The sequence below is a fragment of the Mytilus galloprovincialis genome, chromosome 1, assembly GCF_965363235.1.
Source record: "Mytilus galloprovincialis chromosome 1, xbMytGall1.hap1.1, whole genome shotgun sequence".
NCBI lineage: Eukaryota > Metazoa > Mollusca > Bivalvia > Mytilida > Mytilidae > Mytilus > Mytilus galloprovincialis.
The window spans coordinates 21,277,344-21,304,236 of NC_134838.1; the positions used below are offsets into that span (position 1 = coordinate 21,277,344).

Below are 26,893 nucleotides of genomic sequence, written 5' to 3' on the forward strand. Positions count from 1 at the left end.
AATTGTTTTCCTTCTTCTTTGTACTATTTGAGCATGAGGTTATGTATTCTGGTAAATTACACACAATCGAAAATGAATGAAAAAATCTGTTGGAGATGGTTAATTGGTTTGTAAGCTTGGACTTGGATAACTCAAATGTCTCTGTCTCACGTGACTTTGCACTACGATACTATGAGGAATATTTTGTTCCAGTACTCCAGTTTTTATTTCCCGACAGTGCAAGGGCTGTATAGCCAGTCAAGGTCGTTAAAAACTTCCATTTGTTGTCCAGTACTCGACTTCGTTTACGAATGAATATGTTGTGAGCACTGCATATAATGTTGTTTATTAACACGACTTTAGGTGAATGACATGTCGGAAAAGCGTTTATTTTGTATTTAAACCTTTTATGCGGTAAAATGAATATTTTTTGGCAAATGCTAAACTGAAAGTTGATCATTTCTCTTTCAGAAAATCTACTTGAGGTCAGTAACAATGATGTCGAATTATACTAAAATGGTCGTCATAACTTATATTACCTATATTCGTAATTTAGCAAAACTATATTACATATTTTCGTAATATTGATTATTACGTCTTTTTGTAATATAGACGTTATATTACATAAAGCTGTAATATTACTTTATTATGTTATATTATAGGTTTAAGTAATGTTACTCTTTACAATAATCGCCTGGACTGTTAACATAAGGCAGTCATGGCGTTCCATAGTTTTCCCTGTGACTCACGGGTGTTTATTGTGTATAGCAGTCTGCTATATAATCTAATAAAAATTAAAAAAAAGGGTAAGGTTTAGATCTACAAAATACTAAACTCATAGCATTTCAAGTCATGGGTTGTCATAATTCAAGAACCTCGTCAGCAGATGGCATGCAGAGTGCCATTTCTTGTTATTTCGAAAATATGGTGATCGGGATGGCTTAATTTTTACTGTTTCTGTTAAATTTATTTACAATTGATTGATACACTTTTCTATTTTTGAAAAATGCATGTCGCACTCCTGGTGTAGTTTTGATATTTTTGTCGTTGGGTTGTTGTTTCTCAACGTATACCCAAAATCTTCTTTTATTCATTCTTCCGGTAAAAACCTTTAGTGGTTGGTAAAAGTAGATAGATACCTGTATTACAAAAGGTGTTCCATTATACGAAGTTATAAAAGAAGAAACTGTATAAGAATAAATATTGTGAAATATGTTACAACGGTATTGTGGAAATTTAGGGCGAATTTGCTGTGAGGCGAGTTGTCCAATGTCCTGCATGTCTTCTCGGAGGTCCGCGTCAGAATTTTTATTTATCTGAGTTATTAGAGTGTTTGTTTCATAAGGCAAATATCAAGCGCTGAATTGACGTCGATCTCGTTTGTTTGCCTAATCACCTGTCCTGATCGACCGACAACCACAGGGACCACAACAACGATTTGATAACTTAGTTTACAGATGTATGTATATTTAAACAATGAATAGATGAATTTCCATATGCCATATACATATTAATTAATATCTTAAGCCAGTTCCATGTATACACATGAACATTGACATCATTGTTTCTTTACTTACAAGTACCTACTGTCCTATGACTGTATCTATTTGTATTTATCATATGTAACATGCCCTTTACGGGCCTATAATTTGTTTGATTATATATTTGTTTATTTCTTAAAATGCTTTATGGAGGCACTAGTTCAAATAACTATTAATTCTTGGGGCATCACAGCAATTTTTTAAAATAACCGTCTAACATGTCTAAGACCTTAAACTGTCAAATTAAGTGACTCATTAAGTGCATAGCATCACTTGACAGCTTTTGTGTCAAACACACTATTAATTAATAACCAATTACCTTAGCTTTATAATAGGAATGTTTGCATGTGTATTTAAAAGTTGTTTTACAGTTTGAGTTACTTCCCGTTTTTCCTTCACCTACACTCCTTAAACTTATGTTATTTTTCTTTTATAAAGAGCTGGTATCTAAAATTAATTGAATGTAACTACATATCAGAATAATACTTTTAATTATTTTACACCTCAGAACAAATAAAAAATTTAAAAAAAAAATTTTCCCTTTTTACCACCTTAAATTGTTTAACCTTTTTTATTCATAAAAACATCAACTCAAGTTAATTTTCCTAACAAAAAAACAACAGCTTTATATGTGAAAGTCTGACCTTGCAAGGGTTGTATATCCAGTTAAAGTCCTTATTAACAGGACGTATAGCCAGACAAGATTGTTAAAATTCATCCTGCATCAATTTCATGGTTATAATGAAAGGGATTATCTTGCACAATGTCCTGTGGCTTGTAATACTAACATACAGTAGAATGATCAAGAGAAGGTGTTATGGCATCAAATGTTATGAAATATGATTATGTAAAGTTTTAAATTGTTTTCAGTCTTTACACTTAAATTGACTTAACCTTGTGAACATGTTTGGGAAACTTTGATTTGAATTATAACAAAATGTCCGCTAAATACTTAAATTCAGCTTGAAAAATAGTTTGTACGTGTTATCACCTGAATTTTCATTTTCATAGGTTGACAGGTATGGTTAATACTCAACTAGTTATAATGTCAGAGAAAAAGACAGAATTTATATGATGTACATTGTAAGCATGGTAGCAATCAATGAATGAGGATCAATTCAAAAGTGTCTGTAAATCATCAATCTACAAGAATCAAAGATTGTTCATTGCAGACACATATTTCGTTCATTCTGGACAAATTATGCTAAATGAATATCACATTATCAAATTTTAACAAACTTTGCAGGATAATGTGAAAATGAAATTCAAATGTTTAAAGTTAACAGATAATTATGATATGGAAACTATTGTATTGTCTAATTGTACATTAAATATAGCTCTAATGACCTTTTGGCCTAAATGAACTTAAAAGAGAAAGGTGCTTTAACATGTTTAATAGATCAGACAATGTCATTTCATAATTTCTAAAATGACATTGTCATAGTAAATTGAACACTGTATTACATGTATTAAGATCAGAAGGTAACTAGGTTGTAAGTAATATATATATAATATTTCTAAGTTAATTATCTTGATTCAAGCTTCAACACTAGGACCAATTTTTTAAAACAACATAACATTTTATTTCTATGGCTGACAGGACAAAATCTATACCTGCAATGGTCAAAACTGAAAAAAGGGAACAGCTCATCAAAGACATTTTGAGGTCTGCCATGTTTTTAATTTATTTCCAACATTTTTTTCACTTAAAAAGTTAGATGTTCAGAGGAAAAGATGTGAAAACATTGGAATTTTTATAATTTTTATGCTGCTTTACATATGCTACAGTTTTATTCTGTAAAACTAATGCTTTTTGTTTTCATGAATGAACATGGAGTTACCTCCCATACACCATGGATTTCACAATTTTGTTAATTTCAGTTTTCTCCCTTTAAGAACCATTATTTGACATGTTTCAAATTTCTTGAAAGCTATTTGTGCAACAGATAAAAAACAACGGGAAACAATATCAATTCCTCCAATATTGCATAATTTCAAGACTTTTTATGTATAAGCATTGACTATGTTTACAGAAATAAACCAGAATTAATATAGGTGATTAGGTTATTTAAACACTGTCCAACATCATTTGGTATCTGTTAAATAAAATTCTCTTAAGTTTAGGTAAAATCAGAATTTAGAAAGGAAAAAAAGCAAAGTCAACATTTTGCTATTTAATTTTCCTTGTTTTCTTTACTTTTTAATAAGATTCTAAATCTTATATATAAATATTTATGTCAATCACTGAATGTGTTTAGAAAAACTTATCAACAAAGAACTAAATGAAATTTACAAATGTAATATGTATGATACCAATTTTTTATCAGGAAAAAAATACCCACTTTCTATTTACTTCTGCCAGGAGAACAATGCAATAATTTATGGTCCATACAAACTAGAAGTGTAAGATTTGATAAATCTGAATTATTTAATTTTTACTTCACATTTCAAAATACCACTAATACTTTATAATTTCAGTACCAATTAGTGCTCATAGTTCAAGTTCTAATCACATTTCGCTTATCGAAAAAGAATTTTAAGGGACAATAGTAACATATTCAAACCTAATCTGAAAAAAATTACTTCAAGAAAGGTTGATCTTTTTCTGATATTAGATTTCAATCATATTTTTTTAAAGGCAGAAGAAAAGTGGGAAATGTTTGTTTTAACTATCAATCGACCACAATATCCCAAGATTGTCAACTACTGTAAGTTAAGAATTTATTGTGAGATATTTTATTGATGCGAATAATTCGACTGGGTGAGTATTGCAATAATATCTCACATTCTGTCATCTGATGCATATATCTATTTGCAGATTTTCCTGAAATTGCAATAATGTCCATTCCTCAATATTAATAAATGCACACAATAATTTCTGAGTTTATAATATAAAAAAGGAGATGTGGTATGATGGCCAATGAGACAACTCTCCACAAGAGAGACTAAATGACACAGAAATTAACAAATATAGGTCACAGTACGGTCTTAAACAATGAGCAAAGCCCATACATCATAGTCAGCTATAACAGGCCCCGAAATGACCAGTGTAAGTCAATTCAGATGAAAAAAAACTAACGGCCTAATTTATGTACAAAAATGAAGGAATGTAACCCCTCAACAACGACAACACTGAATTATAGGCTCCTGACTTCGGACAGGCACATACATACAGAATGTGGCGGGTTGACTCTTGAGTAATCTGGAAGATGACAACTTAGATGCTTTGAAATAAATTATATATAAATCAATATTTCCCCTGAATATTAGATACAAGGCCTTATGATTACAAGCATCAGTCTTTTCTACATTAATCATCTCCTTTCCATTAAGTTCATATTAAGGTTAAAGTATATTATACAAGATAAACCAAATAAAGCAGCAGAAAACGTGAGAAGAAATCACCTGTTAGTAATTACAGGTAGAATTGCACATTGCTAACCATGCTCTGCTATAATTCAATATTGATTTGACAATTTGTGCTCATCTTCGTTTATTGTTTGGGGATTTGTATTAGTATAAATTAAAGCTATTGATTTTAAAAGCTTATAATACTACATGTATCACATTTTCAAGCATACTTACTGAGAGTCAGGAATATATTTATTATAGGTAGCTTTAAAAATCTTTTTACATTTACAAAGTATGATTTTATCCATTAAAGTAACATTATTCCATTCAAGTCTGTGCCTTCTTAAAATTGTAGTGAGGTGAGAGGTTTTTTACTCTGTGTTGAAGGCTTCACTTAGACTTTTAGGTGAAGAACAGCAATAAAACCGGTATTTCTTTGCTTTTTATGTGTTTTTTAGTTGTGCATGTGCTGGTTTTGTGTCATGGATAGATGCCAATATTCTTTGCTTCTCTATTCTATTAAACTGTATCTAAAGTGTGAAAACCTAGATATAATCAGTCTAGACTAGTCTACATGGATAGTGTCACTGATGAAGTCAAATTAATAATTATTTGTCTACAAAGCATAACATTTGTCCAAGTAAACATGTATATAGAGCAGTCAAGAAATACAAGTTAATAATCAGACTTTACACCTTAAGAAAGGATCAATATGCTACATTTCATTCACCTTTAATCATATATAAAAGTAAAATCAATTTTACCAATTATAATTATAAGGGGAATGCTTTTGTTTCCTTTTCTTTTAATGCTGCTTGGTATTATAATCAATTCTAAAGATAAAAACAAACTTCTTTCAATTATAATGGTAATGAGACCAAAAATCAATATAGGCTTTGTATTTTAAGGCATCTAATTATCACCTGTAGAGAAAAAACTATGCTATTTATAATACAAGATTATGTTATAATTTCAGGTACATAACTTGGTGCAATGCTTACGTACAGGTGTATACAAAAGATAAATGAAGCATTGTAGAAGAAGAGTGGTGTCATGAAGTTCCATTCTACTCATGGCACATCAGTAACTCTGTCGGGGAACAAAACACAAGCATACCGAGCTGATGGAATATTTTGCAATGGGATGACCTTTGGTGATCAGCAGGTCAAAGTCAACCAAAAAGTATGTGTAGAATTATCAACCTCAACATCATGGAGTGGTGCCCTAGGTATCGGACTAACCACAAATAATCCATCTAAAATAAACCAATCAGAATTGCCTAGGTTTGCTTTTCGTAATTTAGTGGAGGAGGATGGTTACTGGATAAGAGCAGTTGCAGAAAAATGGATCAAGGAAAAGTCAAAGTTAATTGTTTATCTAAGTTCTTCAGGAGCCCTTCAGTTATTTATAGATGGGGATTACAAAGGAGCATGGGTAACCAACATACCTACAGATAAACAGTTGTGGCTTGTTGTGGATATCTACGGGAATACAACTGGGGCCAAGCTTGTCAAACCAGGTCTGTATTCAAATATTTTACAATAAATTCAGAAATGATGTGAACAATTCAATTAAATGTGTATATATCACAATAAAAGCTTGCATTCTGAAAATCTGATGCATATACATGTACTGTATATTTTTGTGCAGCTAAAAACATGGAGATTGTAATCGCAATAATTATTTTCACATTATATATGGTCTGTTCTGCTGAAATCACAATAATAAATGCATGCAAACATTTCTGAATTTACTGTACATGCTGTACATCTAGTTTACTGGTTATAGGATAAAACTTGAATCAACTGACAAGACTCGTGACAATTTTTTTTTATGAAATATATCGATATTAGTTACAGGTTTTTTACTTGTTAAATATTTACTTGTTAAACTTTTTTTTAGTGATACTTGAAGTTCTTTAGCAATTTACATTTTACTTGTTAATTAAATATATGAAGATGTGGTATGAGTGCAAAAGAGACAACTCTCCATCCATGTCACAATTTGTAAAAAGTAAACCATAATAGGTCAAAGTACGGCCTTCAGCATGGAGTATTGGCTCACACCAAACAGCAAGCTATTAAGGGCACATGTAATATGATAATGCAAAGTCATTAGTCTTTCATTAAGTTCCAAATAGAAATTTTTATTAAAACTATTTGTTACTAAACATTTAAAAGAATTTAAAAATGAAATTATGTTTATTTGTAGATGAAGCACCAAAAGAAATTCTTGCCAGAGGACCAGATGCTGTTATGGCCTATGATGAGGCTTGTACCTCAGGGACCAAAGTTATCTACCGCAGTAGGCTTATGTTAGTTGGTCAAGACAGAGTTGGCAAAACAAGCCTTAAAAAATCCTTAATTGGCCTAGAGTAAGTGTTTTATAAAATGAGGGTGAAGAAAAGTTGACTCAATCAGAAAAGCAAAAGATATGAATAGAAAGCAATGGGAGGACCATGTAAGCTTTCAAATGCAAAATAAAAATATTTTGTTATTAGTCATTAATTTATACATCAAACATGTCAAATATGTCTTTGTTAAAAGAAATTTGAAATTTTTTTTTTTAATCTGTCATTAATAATTCAAATCCCTATAGAGAATAACATTTGAAAGGTAAAGTAAATGTTTATGTTTTTCTTTCATGTACTTTTAGAAAATCAATTTGTTATTAAATAATGATGTAAAAAACTAGTGAAAATTATATACAATTATCAGATGTGAATTATTCTATATGCCCTATTAGCATAATTGAAAAGGAAATTACTGTTATTGTTGTTATGCCAGTTTATTGATTTCATGTTTTACTAATAACTATAGTAGTATGATATTTTTCACATTTACATTTGACCAGTGTTTCCCCTGGGTCAATTATTTTTTCGCCACCTCTTTCGCCGAAACTATATATTTTTCGCCACTTTATTATTTTTTTCGCCAAGTAACACATATATATTTTTCTTTTTAAATTTGTCTTTTTTTCAGCCCCCCCCTAAATAAGAAGCCGGTTTTTACAACAAAACAAAACATTTTATCACTTGAAATTGATCACACGTGTAAGGTGTAGTCATTACATTGAAGGGTTACTCTCATGCCAACCTTTTGAATAGATTTCTTCATAACGACAGTTTTCTTTTCTAGCCTAGACCATCGTAAATAAGTAAAACTATGATAATGCTTGAAACACGTGTGTCAATGAAACGACTTTAAAGTACCCACTCAAATCAATTATCTACATTATGTATATCAAAGTTAAATGATAAAGTTTTAAATCAGAGACCTTTCTTGCTTTTCAACATTTTTCGTCATAACAACAGTTTTCTTTTCTGGGCTATCATTAAAAGAAGGAGAGAAGAAGGATCGAGAGGAAGCGTCAAAATTTTGCTTCAAACACGTGCGTCGCAAAGTGGTTAATAAATCCCTTTTGTGACGTGACGGACTCCATTTATCCATATCATTTTGTCATATAATACAATACAATCAACACCTTAATTAGGGATGACATCAAAAGATCGATGTAGGATAAAAAACTTAAATCAAATAGTTTTGGGGTAGGGGGTTAAAATTCTGCAAGTTTTGTATATCTAAAATCAATATCTAAAATCAATTTTTACATATATCCCTATTGGTAAATCAATTTTTCCCAAATTAAGTTAAGAGGGAGGGTGTGGGGGTCAGTGAAAAAACTATGTGAATTAAGTTTTTTATCCTACATTGAACTTTTGATGTCATCCCTTAGTCCTTTGATGTTGATACCTATTCAATCAGCTGATTATTGATTTTCTGTCAAAATCTAAACGAGTTCAAGGTGAATTCGGAGTATTGTCTGATCAGATAAGTCCTAGAAACCCCCCAAAAAAGTAAATAAACAAGATGGCTGAAAATAAAACGTTATATATTTCTTTCGCCAAATTCTTTCGCCAATGACGAATTTAATCGCCACAATTATTATTTTTTCGCAAATTGCGAAAATGGCGACCGCCAGCGGAAACCCTGCATTTGACGACATAACGTGTAAAGTGGTAATTATAATTACAAAGAAGCTTAATTATTTTTAACAACACCATCTTGTGACAATGCTTAAGATAAACTTTTATTTCAAATTGTTTATACATTTGTTATTTAGGGGTCGTTTAAAGCTGAAATCATACCACGTCTCCTTTTTATATTCAACTTAGTTCTCATACACTCATTCTAATTTTCATGTTACAAGGAAAAGTACAGACCTTGGAGAAATTTACAAAAAACAAAACAAACCAAAAAATTGTATCAAACTAGTTTTTTTAAATTTAGCTTTTTATACATGTTCTTTTCAGACGTACAAAAAATATTATACCTTGTTGTTGTTACGTAAAAAAATTGTGGCAAAAAATCTGAAATTTCTCAGAATGGGAATAAGTCATCCAAGTGAACATATTTGAATACTTGAAATTGGTTTACAAATCTTTGATATATGATTTTTTTTAAAAGACTTATCTCTCAGCCCAATAAGTGCTCAACTCTGTCTTAGCAGTCTTAGCTGACTGTTGTCCATCTGTCATTCAACAATTTATAATTTGATTTTCATCTGAAATTAAAGCAGTATGGGCAATGCTCATTGTTGAAGGATGTACAGTAACTTACAGCTGTTAATTTCTGTGTCATTTGGTCTCTTGTGAAGAGTTGTCTCATTGGCAATCATACCACATCTTCGTTTTTATATTGTCAGGAAGAATTAAATACAGGTTCTGTTTGAGAGATAATATTTTTCTTACGATTTTAGACACAATACCAAAGAAGAGGCTACAGATGGCATAGATCTATCATTTTCTTGCTCATTTAATCTGTCACAAAAGTCAGAATGGAAATCAGCAATATCTGGCAACCAGATCAACCTAGAGCTGCAGAACAGGAACCAGTCAGATAGTATAGGTAAGCTCCTTAATGATTTGTGAGACTGTCTATAACAAAATTGCTAAATAGAACTATCCATAATTACCAATAGAAAGAGTAAATTACTAAACTTATGGCATTTTGGTTTTGTTTTTTTCTTCCACTGGAAAAACAATTTAGATTTAATCATGTTAATCATCTATCTTTAGTAAAATTTGTTATTTGTAATTTCTGTATATTTTATGCATGTTTTGCATTGTGTTATTTACAATTAATAATTCCACAAGAAAATGCATTATTCATAGAGATGTACATTGATTACATTATGTATGTTGTTTTACAGGAGAATATGATTCTATAGAAGAAGAATATAACCATGGATTAGCTGAAAATATCATGAAAGAAATGGCCAAACAGAAAACAACCAATAGATCTAAAGTATCTAGTCGAGACAGTCTAAGAATTTTATCTCTTGGTAGAAAAGTAAGGAAAGTTACTACATGTACTTAACATTATAAGTTATTAGACTTTATTACTTAGTTAATCCATAGATGGTTTTTAGTGAGTTTGCACAGTGTTGAGTAATAAATAATCTAATTCAATGATAAAATCAATCTTACATCTCTTAAAAGATATCTGTCATTATTATTTTACGTTATATGATTGTTATTGAGTTATTGACTATTAGTGTTGGAAATTAGAGAAATGTTTCTATCATGCTGTTAATTATATACAAGTAAATCTTTTTTTTATTTTTAAATTCCATTTCAGAATGATAAAGAAAAACAAAATATTAGGAACACGCCTTCATCAAATAGTGATCATCCTATCTTAAATGAGACAATAAATGATGTTCCAGAAAGAGTGATAGAACTTCTTCAGGAAATGTTAGACCAACAAGAAGCATGTTTACCTTCTGGGAAAAATCACAAAAATGGCAAAGATTCTAAAGTAGGGACACCTGAAGAACCTGTTGCTAAAAAGGAAGCAGTACAAAAAGTGACCTTGAATATTTGGGACTTTGCAGGTCAAAGTGCCTATTACACAGCACATCAGGTATTTATGTCGAGCCTTCGACTTTAGTCGAAAGAAGCTAGACTAAGCGATCATACATTCCGTCGTCGTCGGCGGCGTCCACAAATATTCACTCTGTGGTTAAAGTTTTTGAAATTTTAATAACTTTCTTAAACCATACAGGATTTCTACCAAACTTGGACAGAAGCTTGTTTATGATCATAAGATAGTATCCAGAAGTAAATTTTGTGAAAATAAAATTCCATTTTTTCCGTATTTTACTTATAAATGGACTTAGTTTTTCTGCGGGAAAACATTACATAGACTCTGTGGTTAAAGTTTTTAAAATTTAAATAACTTTCTTAAACTATCCTTGGTTTGTACCAAACTTGGACAGAATCTTGTTTATGATCATAAGATAGTATCCAGAAGTAAATTTTGTAAAATGACAAATCCATTTTTTCCATATTTTACTTTAAATGGACTTTTTTTCTGCCATGAAACAACACATTCACTCTGTGGTTAAATTTTTAAAAATTTTGATAACTTTCTTATACTTTTTTTTATTTGTACCAAACTAAGACAGAAGCTTGTTTATGATCAAAAGCTAGTATCTAGAAGGAAATTTTGTTAATATTTTGTACCTGTGTATCTGTATTTTACTTATAAATGGACTTAGTTTTTCTTCCAGTTAACATTACATCCAGTCTGCAGTTAAAGTTTTTAAAACATTTATTAGATTCATAAACTATCCTGGATTTTTTACCAAACTTGGACAGAAGCTTCCTACAATTCAAACATGGTATCAAGAGGAATATTTTTATTGATTTTTTCCCTCATTTTTGTTGATCCTGCAATTTACAGCAAAAGTAGGCGAGACACTGGGTTCCGCGGAACCCTTACAAATTTTTCTATAAAAGTGAACTGTTGCATTCTGGGGTTTGTATATTGTCATTGTCCATTTACAAAAACACTAATATTTTCTTGATTTTGCTTGATTATAAAGATGCTGACTAATTTGAAGTTGAAAAATGTTCAATCTGTAATTTTTGTCAAAATATGATGAATTTTGAAGAGTATCAATTTTCAAGCAACGTAGAAAAGGATAGGCATACAATTTCTTGCAGAAAAAATTGAACATGAATGAAAACCTGTCTTAATTGGTACTCCAATACAGTATGTCTCAATCTTTTAAAAATATTTTTAGTTTTGTTCATTATGTAAAATGACATCTAGGCATTGGACAGCACGCACAGTTTGATAAGTGCTCTATATAAGGAGATTTCATTTGTTTTAAAGGATTAACATGTATTGAATGTTTATTAAAAAATCTTCTAGAATTTTTTTTTCTTATTTTACAGGTTTTCTTAACCTTTAGAGCTGTTTACATAATTGTGTTCAATCTGTGCCTTGATTTAAATGATGCTAGCAGTACATCACAGGTAAGGTTTTACTTGTCATACCTTTCCAGAATGAATATATGCATTAAATAATATTTGCTTCAGAATGCCCACAGAAATTGAAATTGAAAGACAGAACTTTATGATCTTCTGTTGTCTGTTTGTTAATGAAGATAAGCTCTTTTTGGACATTGGCAGTTTTCATATTTGTCATGACCGTTAAATTTATCACTCATTCAATTTTAAAAGAAAAAACAAATAATGACAGACAGTATTCATACCTCGGGAATACAGGTTCCTGATTGTGAAGTAGGGAACGAGGAGGGTTTTAATATTTTCATGAGTGCTTAGCCGAGGATCATGCATGGTGACAAACTTAATTTGAAATGAGCTTGGCTAATCAGTTCATACTGAAATGAATATCAGCTAGTAGGGTATATTTACTTTACCAGAATTAACTATCAACCCATGCACCTCCAAGGGATTTAGTGAAGAGAATGCAGAAGCAGTCTAAAAGCAAGACTTATATGCAAAACTTATGAATATGTTGAGTATTGTAATTTCTTTGATTTCCTTAAATTAAAAGTAGTTTTAGACTCATAACATAATGTTTATACATGTATCAGTATTTATTATGACAGGGTGGTAATGATATGAGTACCTTAGACTATATGGACTATTGGTTGAAGACTATCCATGCTCAAATCTCTGACAACACTAGATCTCAGGTGGATAATACCAGATTATCTCCCCCTGTATTTATAGTTGGAACTCACAGAAACAGTCTGGCTTTAGATCAGGAAATACAAGAAATGATGGTATAAAAGACTTTAATTCATAATTACTACATTTGCAAGTTTTCAAAGAAATTCAAATTTCTAATCTGCTAAAATATATAACTTGTCAAAACGATAAATAAAAGTACCCTTGAAAATACATTATCTATCCATGAAACATGAAACTTGAACCAAAGAAAATAAATAAATTAAAGATAGAAACATTTTTTTGTGATAGTCAGTAAAGGTATTTTCGGTGATAAAAGTACATACATCTGCTATTCTTAAATACAGTTTACATTTGACAAGAAGAACAATCTTCACTAAATAACATTTTTCAAATATTGATTTTCAAAAATATGCTACATTATACTTCAACTGTACCCATTTCAATATTTTTTTTATGTTTAATTCTTTAAATTGATATATTCTATTGTTACCATGTAGTATGAAATATTTCCATTGTCTGATTGTAGGTTGAGGAGAAGTTTAGTATGATACAGGAGTTTTTGGCAGACAAACCATACACTCAACATATAATTACACCATTCATTGCTGTAGAGAATAATTTAGATACTGGAATCGATGATCAGGTTAGTTTCTTAGTCATAAGATACTGGGGATTCATTTATTTTACCAATTTTTGTGGATTTAGGAAAACTTTCAGGTTCTTGGCTATTAAATTTTGTGGTTTTTGTCGAGCCTAAAAAGTTGCAGAAAGCTCGACATAGGGATAGTGATCCTGCGGCGGCAGCTACAGCGGATGGTGTTAGCTCACTTCTTAAAAGCTTTATATTTTAGAAGGTTGAAGACCTGGATGCTTCTTACTTCGTATTTAGATGCTTCATGTTACAAAGTTTCCGTCAGTCACATGTCCAATGTCCTTGACCTCATTTTCATGGTTCATTGACCACTTGAAAAAAAGTTCAAATTTTTTGTAATGTTGAATTCTCTGTTATTATAGGTAATAGGATAACTATATTTGAAATGTGCGTACCTTGCAAGGTCCTCATGTCTGTCAGACAGTTTTCACTTGACCTCAACCTCATTTCATGGATCAGTGAACAAGGTTAAGTTTTGGTGGTCAAGTCCATATCTCAGATACTATAAGCAGTAGGGCTAGTATATTTGGTGTATGGAAGGACTGTAAGGTGTACATGTCCAACTGGCAGGTGTCATCTGACCTTGACCTCATTTTCATGGTTCAGTGGTTATAGTTAAATTTTTGTGTTTTGGTCTGTTTTTCTCATACTTTATGCAATAGGTCTACTATACTTCTTGTATGGAATGATTGTAAAGTGTACATGTATAACGGGCAGATGTCATGTGACCTTGCCCTCATTTTCATGGTTCAGTGGTTAAAGTTAAGTTTTTGAGTTTTGGTCTTTTTATCTAATACTATATGCCATAGGTCAACTATATTTGGTGTATGGAAATATTTTATGATCTTTATGTCAGTCGTGCAGGTTTTATTTGACCGTGACCTCATTTTCACGGTTCATTGCACAGTGTTAAGTTTTTGTGTGTTGGTCTATTTTTCTTAAACTATAAGTAATGTGTCAACTATATATGTTGTATAGAAGCATTGTTAGCTGTACATGTCTGCCTGGCATGGTTCATCTGACCTTGACCTCATTTTCAAGGTTCATTGGTCTTTGTTTAGTTATCTTGGTTAATGTTAAGTTTATGTGACAGTTGTAATAAAGCTTAGCTTTATACTTAGGACTATCAACATAATATCAATGATTAGTAAAGGAGGCGAGACATTTCAGCGTGTGCACTCTTGTGCTGAAGTCTGCATACAAGCCTGTAGAAACTTTGTTGTTCTTTGAATATTTAATTTCATGGTTCGCCTGTACCCCCAAACCCCATGAAAATCCAATGTATAATAATAAATCCAGGAAAAACTCAAGGGAGTAAACTGCAATCAGAAACTAAAAGTCATGTCCAGCTTGCTTCCAAATGATAGAAATACTTATATGGGATTTAAATATTGTATATAAGGTAATTTTCAGGCATTTTTTTTTAAAAGAATTGAAATATTTCTTGTTTCTGTGTAATTCAGTTAATTCTTGATTATGCACAATATTTTAAAGCATCTTAAAGAAAAACAGAGTTGTAGCATTTAAAATGCAATTGTTTAACAGATAAGAGCTAACTTAAAATAATTGATTTCAAAATGAAAAAAATCAAAATTTAAAAATAACCATGTAGATGGAAAATAATGACTTAAATTTATTTGCAGATTGATTTCCTAAAACAAAAAATTCAAGAAGTAGCTGGCGATGAATCTTATATGGGAGAAACAATACCACTAAAATGGCTGAAGTTTGAACAGGAAGTGCGTAAACTGGTAGAACAAGGAACCAGTTATGCCTCTTTTGACCAGGTACATTTGTATAAGTGTAAATCTATTATTTTAATCCCACTTAAAGGATGACAAAAACTTTACTTTTAAATAGACATGACAGCAGCCTAGATGAATTAAGATCAAATATGTTTGATTGAAAATTATAGATGTACATGAGACATCTAAATTAATGAGATCTACAATTCATAATCCACCATCTTTAATCTTTTTTTTTTATTCTTTTTTTTATAATTTTTAAACAGGTTTTTGGTTAAGTAGCTTGATTCTCCAGGAACATTAATATATATACTTGATAACAATATATATTATATATTAAGATTTTTTTTAAAAATTTGTATATAACCACGATAGACATTATACAATTTTAATAATAATAAAAAAGAACATAGCAGAAAGTATTTTATTTAAATTGGAAGCAATTAGTACCACCTTTCACTTTATAAAAATATTTTCTTTTTAAGGTTATGGAAGTAGCCAATACCATTGGAATAATTACAAAGAAGGAATTCGAAACAATGTTGGAATTCTTTCATGATTTGGGCGTGATACTTTATTACGGAGGATCTGGGTCATTAGACAGTTTACTGTGCAATACCATAATTCTAAAACCACAATGGCTGGTGGATATGTTCAAAAGAATTGTCACTGCAAAGCCTCCTAATGATAAGGTAGTTAAATCTCACAAAATTTTATATTTTAATTAAGAATCTTATGTTTCTTTTTGTAGTATATAGGGTGTAAAAATGTGAAGAACCAGCATCCCTTTCATGATATCAACCCAACAGTTACTGAGGCATTTTTCATTTCATTTTCTTGAAAATTGCATGGCTGTAATACAAATTAATTCTTTAAAAAAGTTTAATTTTTAAGGGATCACCACAGGCTTTATAAGAGTGGAGTTACTCCATCTTTGGAATTTTTTGTCAATCTTTTAGATTTCTAGCACCTCCCTTTTTTGTTCCACTTAAATTTGAAAAAAATAATTCTGAATCATAAAAGTTTCCAAAGGCTACATATATGTTTTAATTTGTTGTTGTATAACTGGAATACGTACAGTTTGGTTCATATGATAAATATAGTATTGCAAAAGGTATAAAGTTCATAAATATTTCTACAATGGTTAAAACAATTACATAATAAGCTCCAACCTTAAATATTTGTCTGTTGTGATTCCTGGTTTGACTAAATGACAATTTGCAATATTCTTTACATATGTATAGTGGAGTTTATCAAAGGACAAATGGAAGACACTTAATGAGAAAGGCAAACTAGATGAATCTTTGATAGACAGTCTGTGGAAGGATGTAATTGATGACAAACCATTATTGTTAGGGCTGATGGAGAAGTTTGACATAATTTGTGAATGTCTAACCATAGAGTCAGAGGTAATATTATTAGGGCTGAAGAAGACACTTTAGTGTTAGGGCTATTTGTATTCCCCTTTTCCCTGTCTTTATAAAAATGAAGCTGTCTGATTGCCAATTAGAAAAATATCCACAAGAAGCCAAACAATAAGTACAGATTCTTCCAGCAATATTTTTGTCACACTTTTCTCAGGTGACTTCATAATTAGTCTGCAGGGTGACAGTTTTCAGATAGTTTAAATAACAAGTGAGGTATGCTTCGCAGAACAACAATCATGTAAAACATATTAAGATTTGTTTACCCTTATTTCTTTTTATATTTCAACTTGTGTGGAAGCAGATTTTTAGAGTATATGGTGTAAAAAATAATATATATCACTAGTAAAATGCTGAAATGTTTCTCTTGTCATGAAACATTATTGAAGGTGTTAGGAAGGTGGATGGAGGGTGGCAAATTAAATAATAGCTCTTTAAACTATATCAACTAGTCAGACTGCTATGAACCTAGAAAGTGATTATACAAAGACCATGCAGATGGCTTCACACACAGATTGGGTATGTCAATCATATAGAGGAGGAGACTGACCTCACTTGGCCTTCAGAATGATATACTAATTGCTGTGCAATAAATTTATAAGATCTGTTTTCATACTCTGCATTTCCTTACCAAGAGTAATTGCTTGTGACATATATCTGATTAGAAAAAGATTAATGTTTCCCTGTTGAGACTCCATAACCTCAAAGTGTCAAATACCATAGAAAATATTCTCAAGCTAAAACAGGTGGTCAATGATGTTAAAAGTATCAATGATGTCAGCATCTTTCACCAGATATTAATTATACTCTTTTTTGTATAAACAAAACTTATATTACATATAAGTAAAATATATGTATTTATAGTTAAAATAATAATAATCTTAGTCTTTGTTTTATAAACAATGTTTTTTTTTAATTTTTTGCCATGGCATTGTAAGTTTCTCTTCTACTTATGAGCTTTAAATGTTCCCAAGGTATCTTAGGCCTCTTTATTACATTCACAGATATATTTACAAAAACAATTCAACACAAATGAGATGTGACAAAATTTAAACTCTAATCACAAACATTAATGGATCCTCAGTATTTTTTTTTATTTCATTTTAGGTTGGATGTACCGGGAAAACAAAGTCCAGACTATTCTACATTCCATCGAGATTAGTGAATGGTCCACATCATAGTCCTGATCAAACCTTGTACAAACCACATCCCAACCATGCTGTATTTTCCTTCAATTTCAATAAATATCTACCAGGTAATATTTTAAATATTTTTCAAATGAAATCATTGTTGTACTAAAACATATATTTGTTTTAATTGTAGAATATATTTTAATATAATTCTTCAATGCTTATAAATCATAAGTGAATGGTCTAATGAAAGTATGTAGAATGATATTTTATACAATAACACAAAATTATGAATGAATTCAAATACCAAGTTGCATGAACAATTTATTCTTCATGAAAAATATTAACATTGACCTACATATATAGATATAAGAAGATATGGTATGAGTGTCAATGAGACAACTATCATCCAAGTCACAATTTTTTAAGTAAACCATTATAGGCCTTCAACACAGAACCTTGGTCCACACTGAAGAGCAAGCTATGAAGGGCCTCAAAAATGACTAGTATAAAACCATACAAACCGTAAAAACAACAGTCTAATTTATATATAAAAACAAGAAACGAGAAACATATATTGTCCAAAAAAAATGGTAAATATATAGTATTTAAATTCTCCTACCACTTTTGCAGAAGGGCTGTATCACAGGCTCATTACAAGAACCATTCGCTGGTGCCAAGATAGCACTGGTAAAGAGCCTCACAGTATGACCAAAGATGCTGTCAGATTTTATCTTGATCCAGAACATGACTTTGTTTTAGAGTTGCTTCCAAGGAAACTGTATAGTATTAAGGTAATAAATGGATTCTTTATAGGGTAAATTCCAATTTTATTTAAATTTTTGAAAAAAAAGACAAATATCTGAGTTTAATTATGGTGAATTCTTCAAAAGCTGAAGATATATGTATTGCAAATCACAAAACCATCTCTTTGGTTCTCACTGTCATACAAGTGAGAGGTTAAGCTAGCAATAAACCCAGGTTTGATCCACCATTTTCTACATAAGAAAATGTCTTTACCATGTCAGGAATATGACAATTGTTATCCATTCATTTGATGGGTTTGAGCTAATGGTTTTGCCAGTTGCTTATGGCTTTCTGTTAAGAATTTTCATCCTAGTTCAGTAATTTTGTTATTTTACTTTTTAGCTCACCTGGCCTAAAAGGCCATGTGAGCTTTTCTCATCACTTGGCGTCCGTCGTCGTCGTCGTCATCGTCGTTAACAATTTTTCAAACATCTTCTCCTCTGAAACTACTGAATGGATTTGAATGAAACTTAGCATGATTGTTCCTTAGATTATCCTGCACAAAGTGTGTGCTTCGATTTTTGATCCATCAAAAAACATGGCCGCCGTTACTTAAAATAGAACATAGGGGTCAAATGCAGTTTTTGGCTTATATCTCAATAACGAAAGCATTTAGAGCAAATCTGACATAGGGTAAAAATGTCATTAGGTCAAGATCTATCAGCCCTGAAATTTTCAGATGAATCAAACAAACCATTGTTGGGTTGCTGCCACTTAATTGGTAATTTTAAGGAAATTTTGCAGTTTTTGGTCATTATCTTGAATATTATTATAGATAAAGATAAACTGTAAACAGCAAAAATGATCAGCAAAGTAAGATCTACAAATAAGTTAATATGACCAAAATTGTCAATTGACCCCTTAAGGGGTTATTGTCCTTTAATGACAATTTTTCACAATTTGTTCATCACATTTGCTAACTTTAAAAAAATCTTCTCCTCTGAAACTACTGAATGGATTTGGATCAAACTTAGCATGATTGTTCCTTAGATTATCCTGCACAAAGTGTGTGCTTCGATTTTTGATCCGTCAAAAAACATGGCCGCTGTTACTTAAAATAGAACATAGGGGTCAAATGCAGTTTTTGGCTTATATCTCAAAAACGAAAGCATTTAGAGCAAATCTGACAGAGGTAAAAATGTTCATTAGGTCAAGATCTATCAGCCCTGAAATTTTCAGATGAATCAAACAAACCATTGTTGGGTTGCTGCCACTTAATTGGTAATTTTAAGGAAATTTTGCAGTTTTTGGTCATTATCTTGAATATTATTATAGATAAAGATAAACTGTAAACAGCAAAAATGATCAGCAAAGTAAGATCTACAAATAAGTTAATATGACCAAAATTGTCAATTGACCCCTTAAGGGGTTATTGTCCTTTAATGACAATTTTTCACAATTTGTTCATCATATTTGCTAACTTTAAAAAATCTTCTCCTCTAAAACTACTAAACCAAATTCAACCAAACTTCAACTGAATGATCAGTAGGGTGTATAAAATAAAGTTTGTGCTTTATTTTTTATTTCGTCAAAAAACATGGCCGTCATGGCTAAAAATAGAACACAGGCACAGGGTAAAATGCAGTTTTTGGCTTATATCTCAAAAACTCCAGCATTTAGAGCAAATAAGACAAGAAGTTAAAGTATTTATTAGGTCAAGGTCTACCAGTCCTGAAATTTTCAGCCGAATTGGGTAACTGGTTTTTCAGGTATAATGCCCCTGAATTGATGATTTTAAAGAAATTTTGCAGTTTTTGGTTATTATCTTGAATATTATTATAGATACAGATAAACTGTTAATAGCAAAAATGTTAAGCAAAGTAAGATCTACAAATAAGTCAATTTGACCAAAATTGTCAATTGACCCCTTAAGGAGTTATTGCCCTTTAAAGACTTTTTTCACAATTTGTTCATCATGTTGACTTACTTTAAAAAATCTTCTCCTTTGAAACTGCTGTATCAATTTCAGCCAAACTTAGGCTAAATGAGTTTCAGAGTATCTAGTATAAATTTTATATTTCATTTCCTTGTATGTCAGAAACATAGCTCCTATGGCTAAAATAGAACATAGGAGAAAATGATTTTTTTTTTGCTTTTGAAGAAAATAGGACGATTCAAAGAACATTTAAATAAATTGAAAAGCCAAAATAATCATTGATGAGAGATTTAACCAAAAAAATTAAGGTGAGCGATTCAGGCTCTTGAGAGCCTCTTGTTTTGCACCCAATCCTTTTTATAGTCCCTGTTCAAACCAACAAAACAAGAGTATGCCTACTCCTTGCATGCTGATACCAAACATGAGAATATGATGTTTCATCAAATTCAAATGCTACAGTGATTTGTAAGTTACAATCAGGGAAATCTACAATTTAAAATATCAAAAACAGATAGATTTATCCCTGGCTGCTTAAAGAAGGATTTGTGATCATCAAAGATTTGATCATTTTTTTGCTTGCTAAACAGGTCTTCAAAAATAACCATTGACTTTTCTTTTATATATTGATTTATAAAATGTGCATTTAAAATGATCAGGTCATTGTATGCAAATTATAGGTGTCTATGTTCACAAAACAAGGCAAAACAAGATTTGAGCACCATGCTAACTCAAAAATTGCAGAGGCAACAGCAGCAGGAAATTCAAATGAACTATCATTAGGATTTACAGAGAAATTAAAAGTAAATGTTGTCTTTTAAAAACACCAGTAGTTTATAAATCATCAGACTATTAATTTGTATTGAATAAAACTAAGATTTCAATTATAAAAATGACACAATCTTAACTTTTTTTTTTTAATTTCTAAGGTGGTACTAATTAGAGTGACAGATCTGAATGAACTGCCAGATTCTGAACCAGAAGATGAAGAAAGTGAGGAAAAAGTATATGTACCCAACATATCTGTATGTGCCAAGGTAGGTTAAATTTACTGTCTATTTGGATATCGAAAATTTCATGAAAATTGCACTTATCTTAATTTGATGCAAAACTTGAAAATCTGTAGGATGCATATGAATGTTTAATATGTTTGGGTTTTGTTTTAGTTGACTTGACTTTATTATACGACCGCAAAAATTAAAAAAATTTTGGTCGTATATTGGTATGATGTTGGCGTCGTCGTCTGCGTCGTCGTCGTCCGAATACTTTTAGTTTTCGCACTCTAACTTTAGTAAAAGTGAATAGAAATCTATGAAATTTTAACACAAGGTTTATGACCACAAAAGGAAGGTTGAGATTGATTTTGGATGTTTTGGTCCCAACATTTTAAGAATTAGGGGCCAAAAAGGGCCAAAATAAGCATGTTCTTGGTTTTCGCACTATAACTTTAGTTTAAGTAAATAAAAATCTATGAAATTTTGACAAAAGGTTTATGACCACAAAAGGAAGGCTGGGATTGATTTTGGGAGTTTTGGTTCCAACAGTTTAGGAATTAGGGGCCAAAAAAGGGCCCAAATAAGCATTATTCTTGGTTCGCACAATAACTTTAGTATAAGTAAATAGAAATCAATGAAACTTAAACACAAGGTGTATGACCACAAAAGGAAGGTAGGGATTGATTTTGGGAGTGAGGTCTGAACAGTTTAGGAATAAGGGGCCCAAAGGGTCCAAAATTGAACTTTGTTTGATTTCATAAAAAATTGAACAATTGGGGTTCTTTGATATGCCGAATCTAACTGTGTATGTAGATTCTTAATTTTTGGTCCCGTTTTCAAATTGGTCTACATAAAGGTCCAAAGGGTCCAAAATTAAACTTAGTTTGATTTTAACAAAAATTGAATCCTTGGGGTTCTTTGATATGCTGAATCTAAAAATTTACTTAGATTTTTGATTATTGGCCCAGTTTTCAAGTTGGTCCAAATCGGGGTCCAAAATTAAACTTTGTTTGATTTCATCAAAAATTGAATAATTGGGGTTCTTTGATATGCCAAATCTAACTGTGTATGTAGATTCTGAATGTTTAGTCCCGTTTTCAAATTGGTCTACATTAAAGTCCAAAGGGTCCAAAATTAAACTAAGTTTGATTTCAACAAAAATTGAATTCTTGGGCGTTTTTGATATGCTGAATCTAAACATGTACTTATATTTTTGATTATGGGCCCAGTTTTCAAGTTGGTTCAAATCAGGATCCAAAATTATTACATTAAGTATTGTGCAATAGCAAGAAATTTTCAATTGCACAGTATTCAGCAATAGCAAGAAATCTTTAATTGCACAGTATTGTGCAATAGCAAGAAATTTTCAATTGCACAGTATTGCACAATAGCAAGAAATCTTCAATTGCACAGTATTGTGCAATAGCAAAATTTTTCAATTGCACTGTATTGCGCAATAGCAAGAAATATAGAAATTTTCAATTGATTGGAGTTATCTTTCTTTGTCCAGAATAGTAGTTGAATCAACTTCTTAAATCATTGTTTTATACAATATACAATGTATATTCACTTTTACTACCAACTGATAAATTAAAACAATCTTTACCATTCAGTGATAACAAGCACCTTTTGTTACATTTTAATATTTTATGATGTATTTAAATGAGTAGTTATTGTTGCAAACTCCATTAGAAATTTGAATTGAGATCAGTTTTGGAAAAAGGGAAAGGGGGATGTGAAAAAAAAATGGGGGGGGGGGGGTAAATTTTTCTCATTTCAGATTTCATAAATAAAAAGAAAATTTCTTCAAACATTTTTTTGAGAGGATTAATATTCAACAGCATAGTGAATTGCTCAAAGGCAAAAAATATATTTTAAGTTCATTAGACCACGTTCATTCTGTGTCCGAAACCTAAACTATTTAATCACAATCCAAATTTAGAGCTGAATCCAGCTTGAATGTTGTGTCCATGCCCCAACCGTTCAGGGTTCAACCTCTGCGGTCGTATAAAGCTGCGCCCTGCGGAGCATCTGGTTTTCAATTGGATGCAGACAGATAATTCATGAGATACAGACAAATCTAGTTTTGATTTGAAAAAAAATGAAAAAATTAGTAACTGCTCAAAACTAACAAAACGAAATATAAAGATTTTCTTTTTTACATAAGGTACTTAAACTTTAATATGAAACTTTTCCATTTCAAAGTCTGAAACCTTTTGTTTTCAAAGTTAAGAACTTAGATGATAGTCTGGGGCCTGTAACAAGAAATTTTATTCAGAAAGGTCCTAAGTATTGAATTAAGGGGAATATAAGATAATTCTAAGATTATTCACAGAGTGTAAATCAAAGCTCCCTCAGGTTCTTCGTAGATCGGTCGTATTCCCCCTTAAGTTGCATCGTAATAGTTTTCAAGTTACGAGTTCTTAATAGTTTTCTGGCCTCTCTGTTTTTGGTTCTTGGCAAAGAAATAAGAATCACCTTAAATGAATCATAAAAACGTTTTAATGAACGATAAAATGCGCATAACAATCAACTACCCATTTAACCTAAGAAAAACAATTCTGGCCTCAGACCACCATTATTCTTCCTCTTTGCTACAAGTTTTTTTTTTTTTTTTTTTTTTTTATAAAAGTCAAATTGAATTAAAAAATTTGCACCGCTCTTCAAATTAATTAAACTTCTTATAGACCATTATTATTTTGATAAGTGCTTTTTCTTTTGAATGCCCTATTATTCACCAGGCCAATGGTAGGATTTGAATCTTGTGTAAATGATGTAGGCTTATTTTTCTATCCTACTTTCATTTTGGTCAAACCACTACTATAATGGTTTACTTTTATAGATTGTTATTTGGATTCAGAGCTGCCTCATTGACACTCATGATACCACATCTTCCTATATCTTTTCACTTTAAACAATATTTTTTTTTCACATTTTAAAAGCCTTCTTACAAAAAATAAAATCACAAAATTACTTAACTCTGAGGAAAATTGAAAATGGGTAGTCCTTAACCAAATGGCATTTTCAATTAGTAAAGTGTAAAAAATGTTTAGATTGAACCTGGTTTAAAGAGCTGAACCTCTCACTTGTATGACAGTCTTATCAAATTCCATTATATTGATAATGATGCCCGGAGTGAAGAAAACAGATACAATAGGCAAAAATGTCAAAAATAGGTGTATAACAGCAACACGAAACCCACTAAAAACTGGGGATGAAATACAGATGATCTGGAAGGGTAAGCAGATCCTACTCCACGTGTGGCGCCCATCATGTTGCTCATTATATTACGAAGCCGGTAAATAGTATAATTCGTTAGGTCACATTCATGAAAAAGGAATGGGACTGGAGTTACGACATAATGAACAGATCCGATATCAACTGTATAACGGATATTCCATAACCGTCAACCAACTCATAATGGCTTCCGTAAAATTTAAGAAGTGATGATTTAAACTTCACCATTTGGAACTTTTGGTTTAAAATTAAAAAAGGTCACAAATTTCTCCTTGATTTATATTTAACACTTCTCTCAACAAGCCAAAATTGAAATGATGTACCATAAAGAGAAACTACCATCCTCCACACACATGGCCAAGAAAAACTGATATATAATTTCCTATTCAGATGAATTAATAATTAGAATAAAAAAAGTTCTAAGGTTCACGTATTAACTTTTTTAAGCAACTTTTTCTATTATTAACAAGTGAATGTACAGCTAAGAGGACCACTCTCACAAAAATATCAAGTGAAGCTATTGCAAATTGTTCTTGGTACACCCCTAAGTTGCTAAGTTTGTTATAAGAACACTTAATAACTGACCAAAATTTAAGAATGATTTTGTGTTACCGGAATTAGTAAAATCGCTTTCAGGTAGACGTAAGAATCGTTCTTAAATCATGCACTTTTTCAAAACATTAAGGGCTGTCAATCATTCTAAGATAGGCATGAGGTTGGGTCTTTTTACATTCTTAAATCCTTAGACGCCCTTTAGATGTTCGTAAGACACAAGAGTGCTTTTTGTTACTGGCCCCTGAATACAATGCCATTTTTTTTAGTGAAATTCTATACAAAATGTGTGTGCTTTTGTTAAAAATCTCTTAAATAATAAATTAATATATATAGCGGTAACTAGATCATAATTTCAAAAAATTGTGGATTTATAATAATACTTATTGCTTTAAGCCTGGCACAATAATGAAGAATGATTATAATGTTGAAAATCCACAAAGTGTTGCTGAATATCATATTGTCATTAATTAAAGATTTATTTATTATATATATATATATATATATTTGTTTCAGTTAAGAAACTATTTAGAAAGTACTTTGTTTGAATTGAAAGAGATATGGTTGAAGAGAATGATATATTCTACTTGTGTACAGTGTCCGTGTGATAAATCATGTAGTCTCCATGGAAACCAAAAATGCCAGGATGTAGACTGTTTACATTTCTTGAATCTTGATGAGTGCCTTACATCAAAGGTAAACATTTCTTTCTAGCTTTGTGGGTACTCCTGTATGTTATGTAACTAGATAGAAGTCACAATTTGTAAAAATAAACCATTATAGGTCAAAGTACAACCTTTAACAGGGAGCCTTGGTTTACACTGAACAGCAAGCTATAAAGGTCCCCAAAAATGACTACATATAGTGTAAAGCAATCCAAACAGGAAAACTAACCGTCTAATCTATATAAAAACAAGAAACACTGATGAACCACATCAACAAACCACAACCGCTGAACAACACAATTAATTGTTTCTGACAATGGACAGGTGCAAACAAATGCAGCGAGTTTAATTTGTTGAACACATTTCTACAAATAATATAAAACAATAGCTATATTTTACTAGATATTCATTTCATAATGGTTAATTCTGATTTTTTTTTTGGCATATTTTCTTGAAGTTTAGATGTTTTCATTTAACTATTTTTTTTGAAACAATAAAAATGAGGAAAAACTAAAAAGAATTTCAGTAGCTCTTAGATATTTGTTTGTGTTACAATCTACCAAAAGAGTAAAATAAATTTAAGGCTCCTTATTTACTGATAGCATATAACTATTTAGTGACTTCTTTTAATGTACAGGTTGTATGCTGTGATTATAGAAGAGTAAAGACAAACAACATACAGAACTTTTTCCCACAACCATTGCCCCTTGGACTACAGGGAAACATTCTACCTCAAATAGACATTGAAAAGGGAAATATAGAAAAATACAATAATCAGCTACCAGTCTGGATAAAGGGTGCTGCAAAACTTCTCAGTTCTGGAGACGAAAACCAAGACTGGATAGCTTTGTCCAAACTTATGGGTAAACATATTAAACGTCTTTTGTTTTGTTTGTTTTGTACCAAAGGAAGTGACCTAAAAATTAGCCTAGGT

At 31.0% G+C, this 26,893-nt stretch overlaps 1 protein-coding gene across 2 annotated transcripts in view; it reads left to right on the top strand.

The window, feature by feature from the left end:
- Window positions 1-1,318: 1,318 nt before the first annotated feature.
- The window catches only part of LOC143068941 (uncharacterized), a 30,035-nt gene continuing 4,460 nt past the window's right edge, over window positions 1,319-26,893 (top strand). Inside the window, exons 1-18 of one of the 2 annotated variants that reach the window (XM_076243353.1) lie at window positions 1,330-1,438; window positions 4,159-4,228; window positions 5,848-6,390; window positions 7,083-7,245; window positions 9,630-9,778; window positions 10,083-10,222; window positions 10,511-10,795; window positions 12,115-12,195; window positions 12,795-12,971; window positions 13,406-13,522; window positions 15,175-15,318; window positions 15,762-15,968; window positions 16,521-16,685; window positions 17,808-17,955; window positions 18,464-18,624; window positions 21,440-21,547; window positions 25,811-25,990; window positions 26,597-26,822. In XM_076243353.1, the coding sequence (XP_076099468.1) occupies window positions 5,925-6,390; window positions 7,083-7,245; window positions 9,630-9,778; window positions 10,083-10,222; window positions 10,511-10,795; window positions 12,115-12,195; window positions 12,795-12,971; window positions 13,406-13,522; window positions 15,175-15,318; window positions 15,762-15,968; window positions 16,521-16,685; window positions 17,808-17,955; window positions 18,464-18,624; window positions 21,440-21,547; window positions 25,811-25,990; window positions 26,597-26,822 (2,917 nt within the window). In that variant the 5' untranslated portion in view covers window positions 1,330-1,438; window positions 4,159-4,228; window positions 5,848-5,924. Of the gene's footprint in view, window positions 1,439-4,158; window positions 4,229-5,847; window positions 6,391-7,082; window positions 7,246-9,629; window positions 9,779-10,082; window positions 10,223-10,510; window positions 10,796-12,114; window positions 12,196-12,794; window positions 12,972-13,405; window positions 13,523-15,174; window positions 15,319-15,761; window positions 15,969-16,520; window positions 16,686-17,807; window positions 17,956-18,463; window positions 18,625-21,439; window positions 21,548-25,810; window positions 25,991-26,596; window positions 26,823-26,893 lie in introns of both variants that reach the window. The other variant, XM_076243342.1, reaches the window with a different exon arrangement.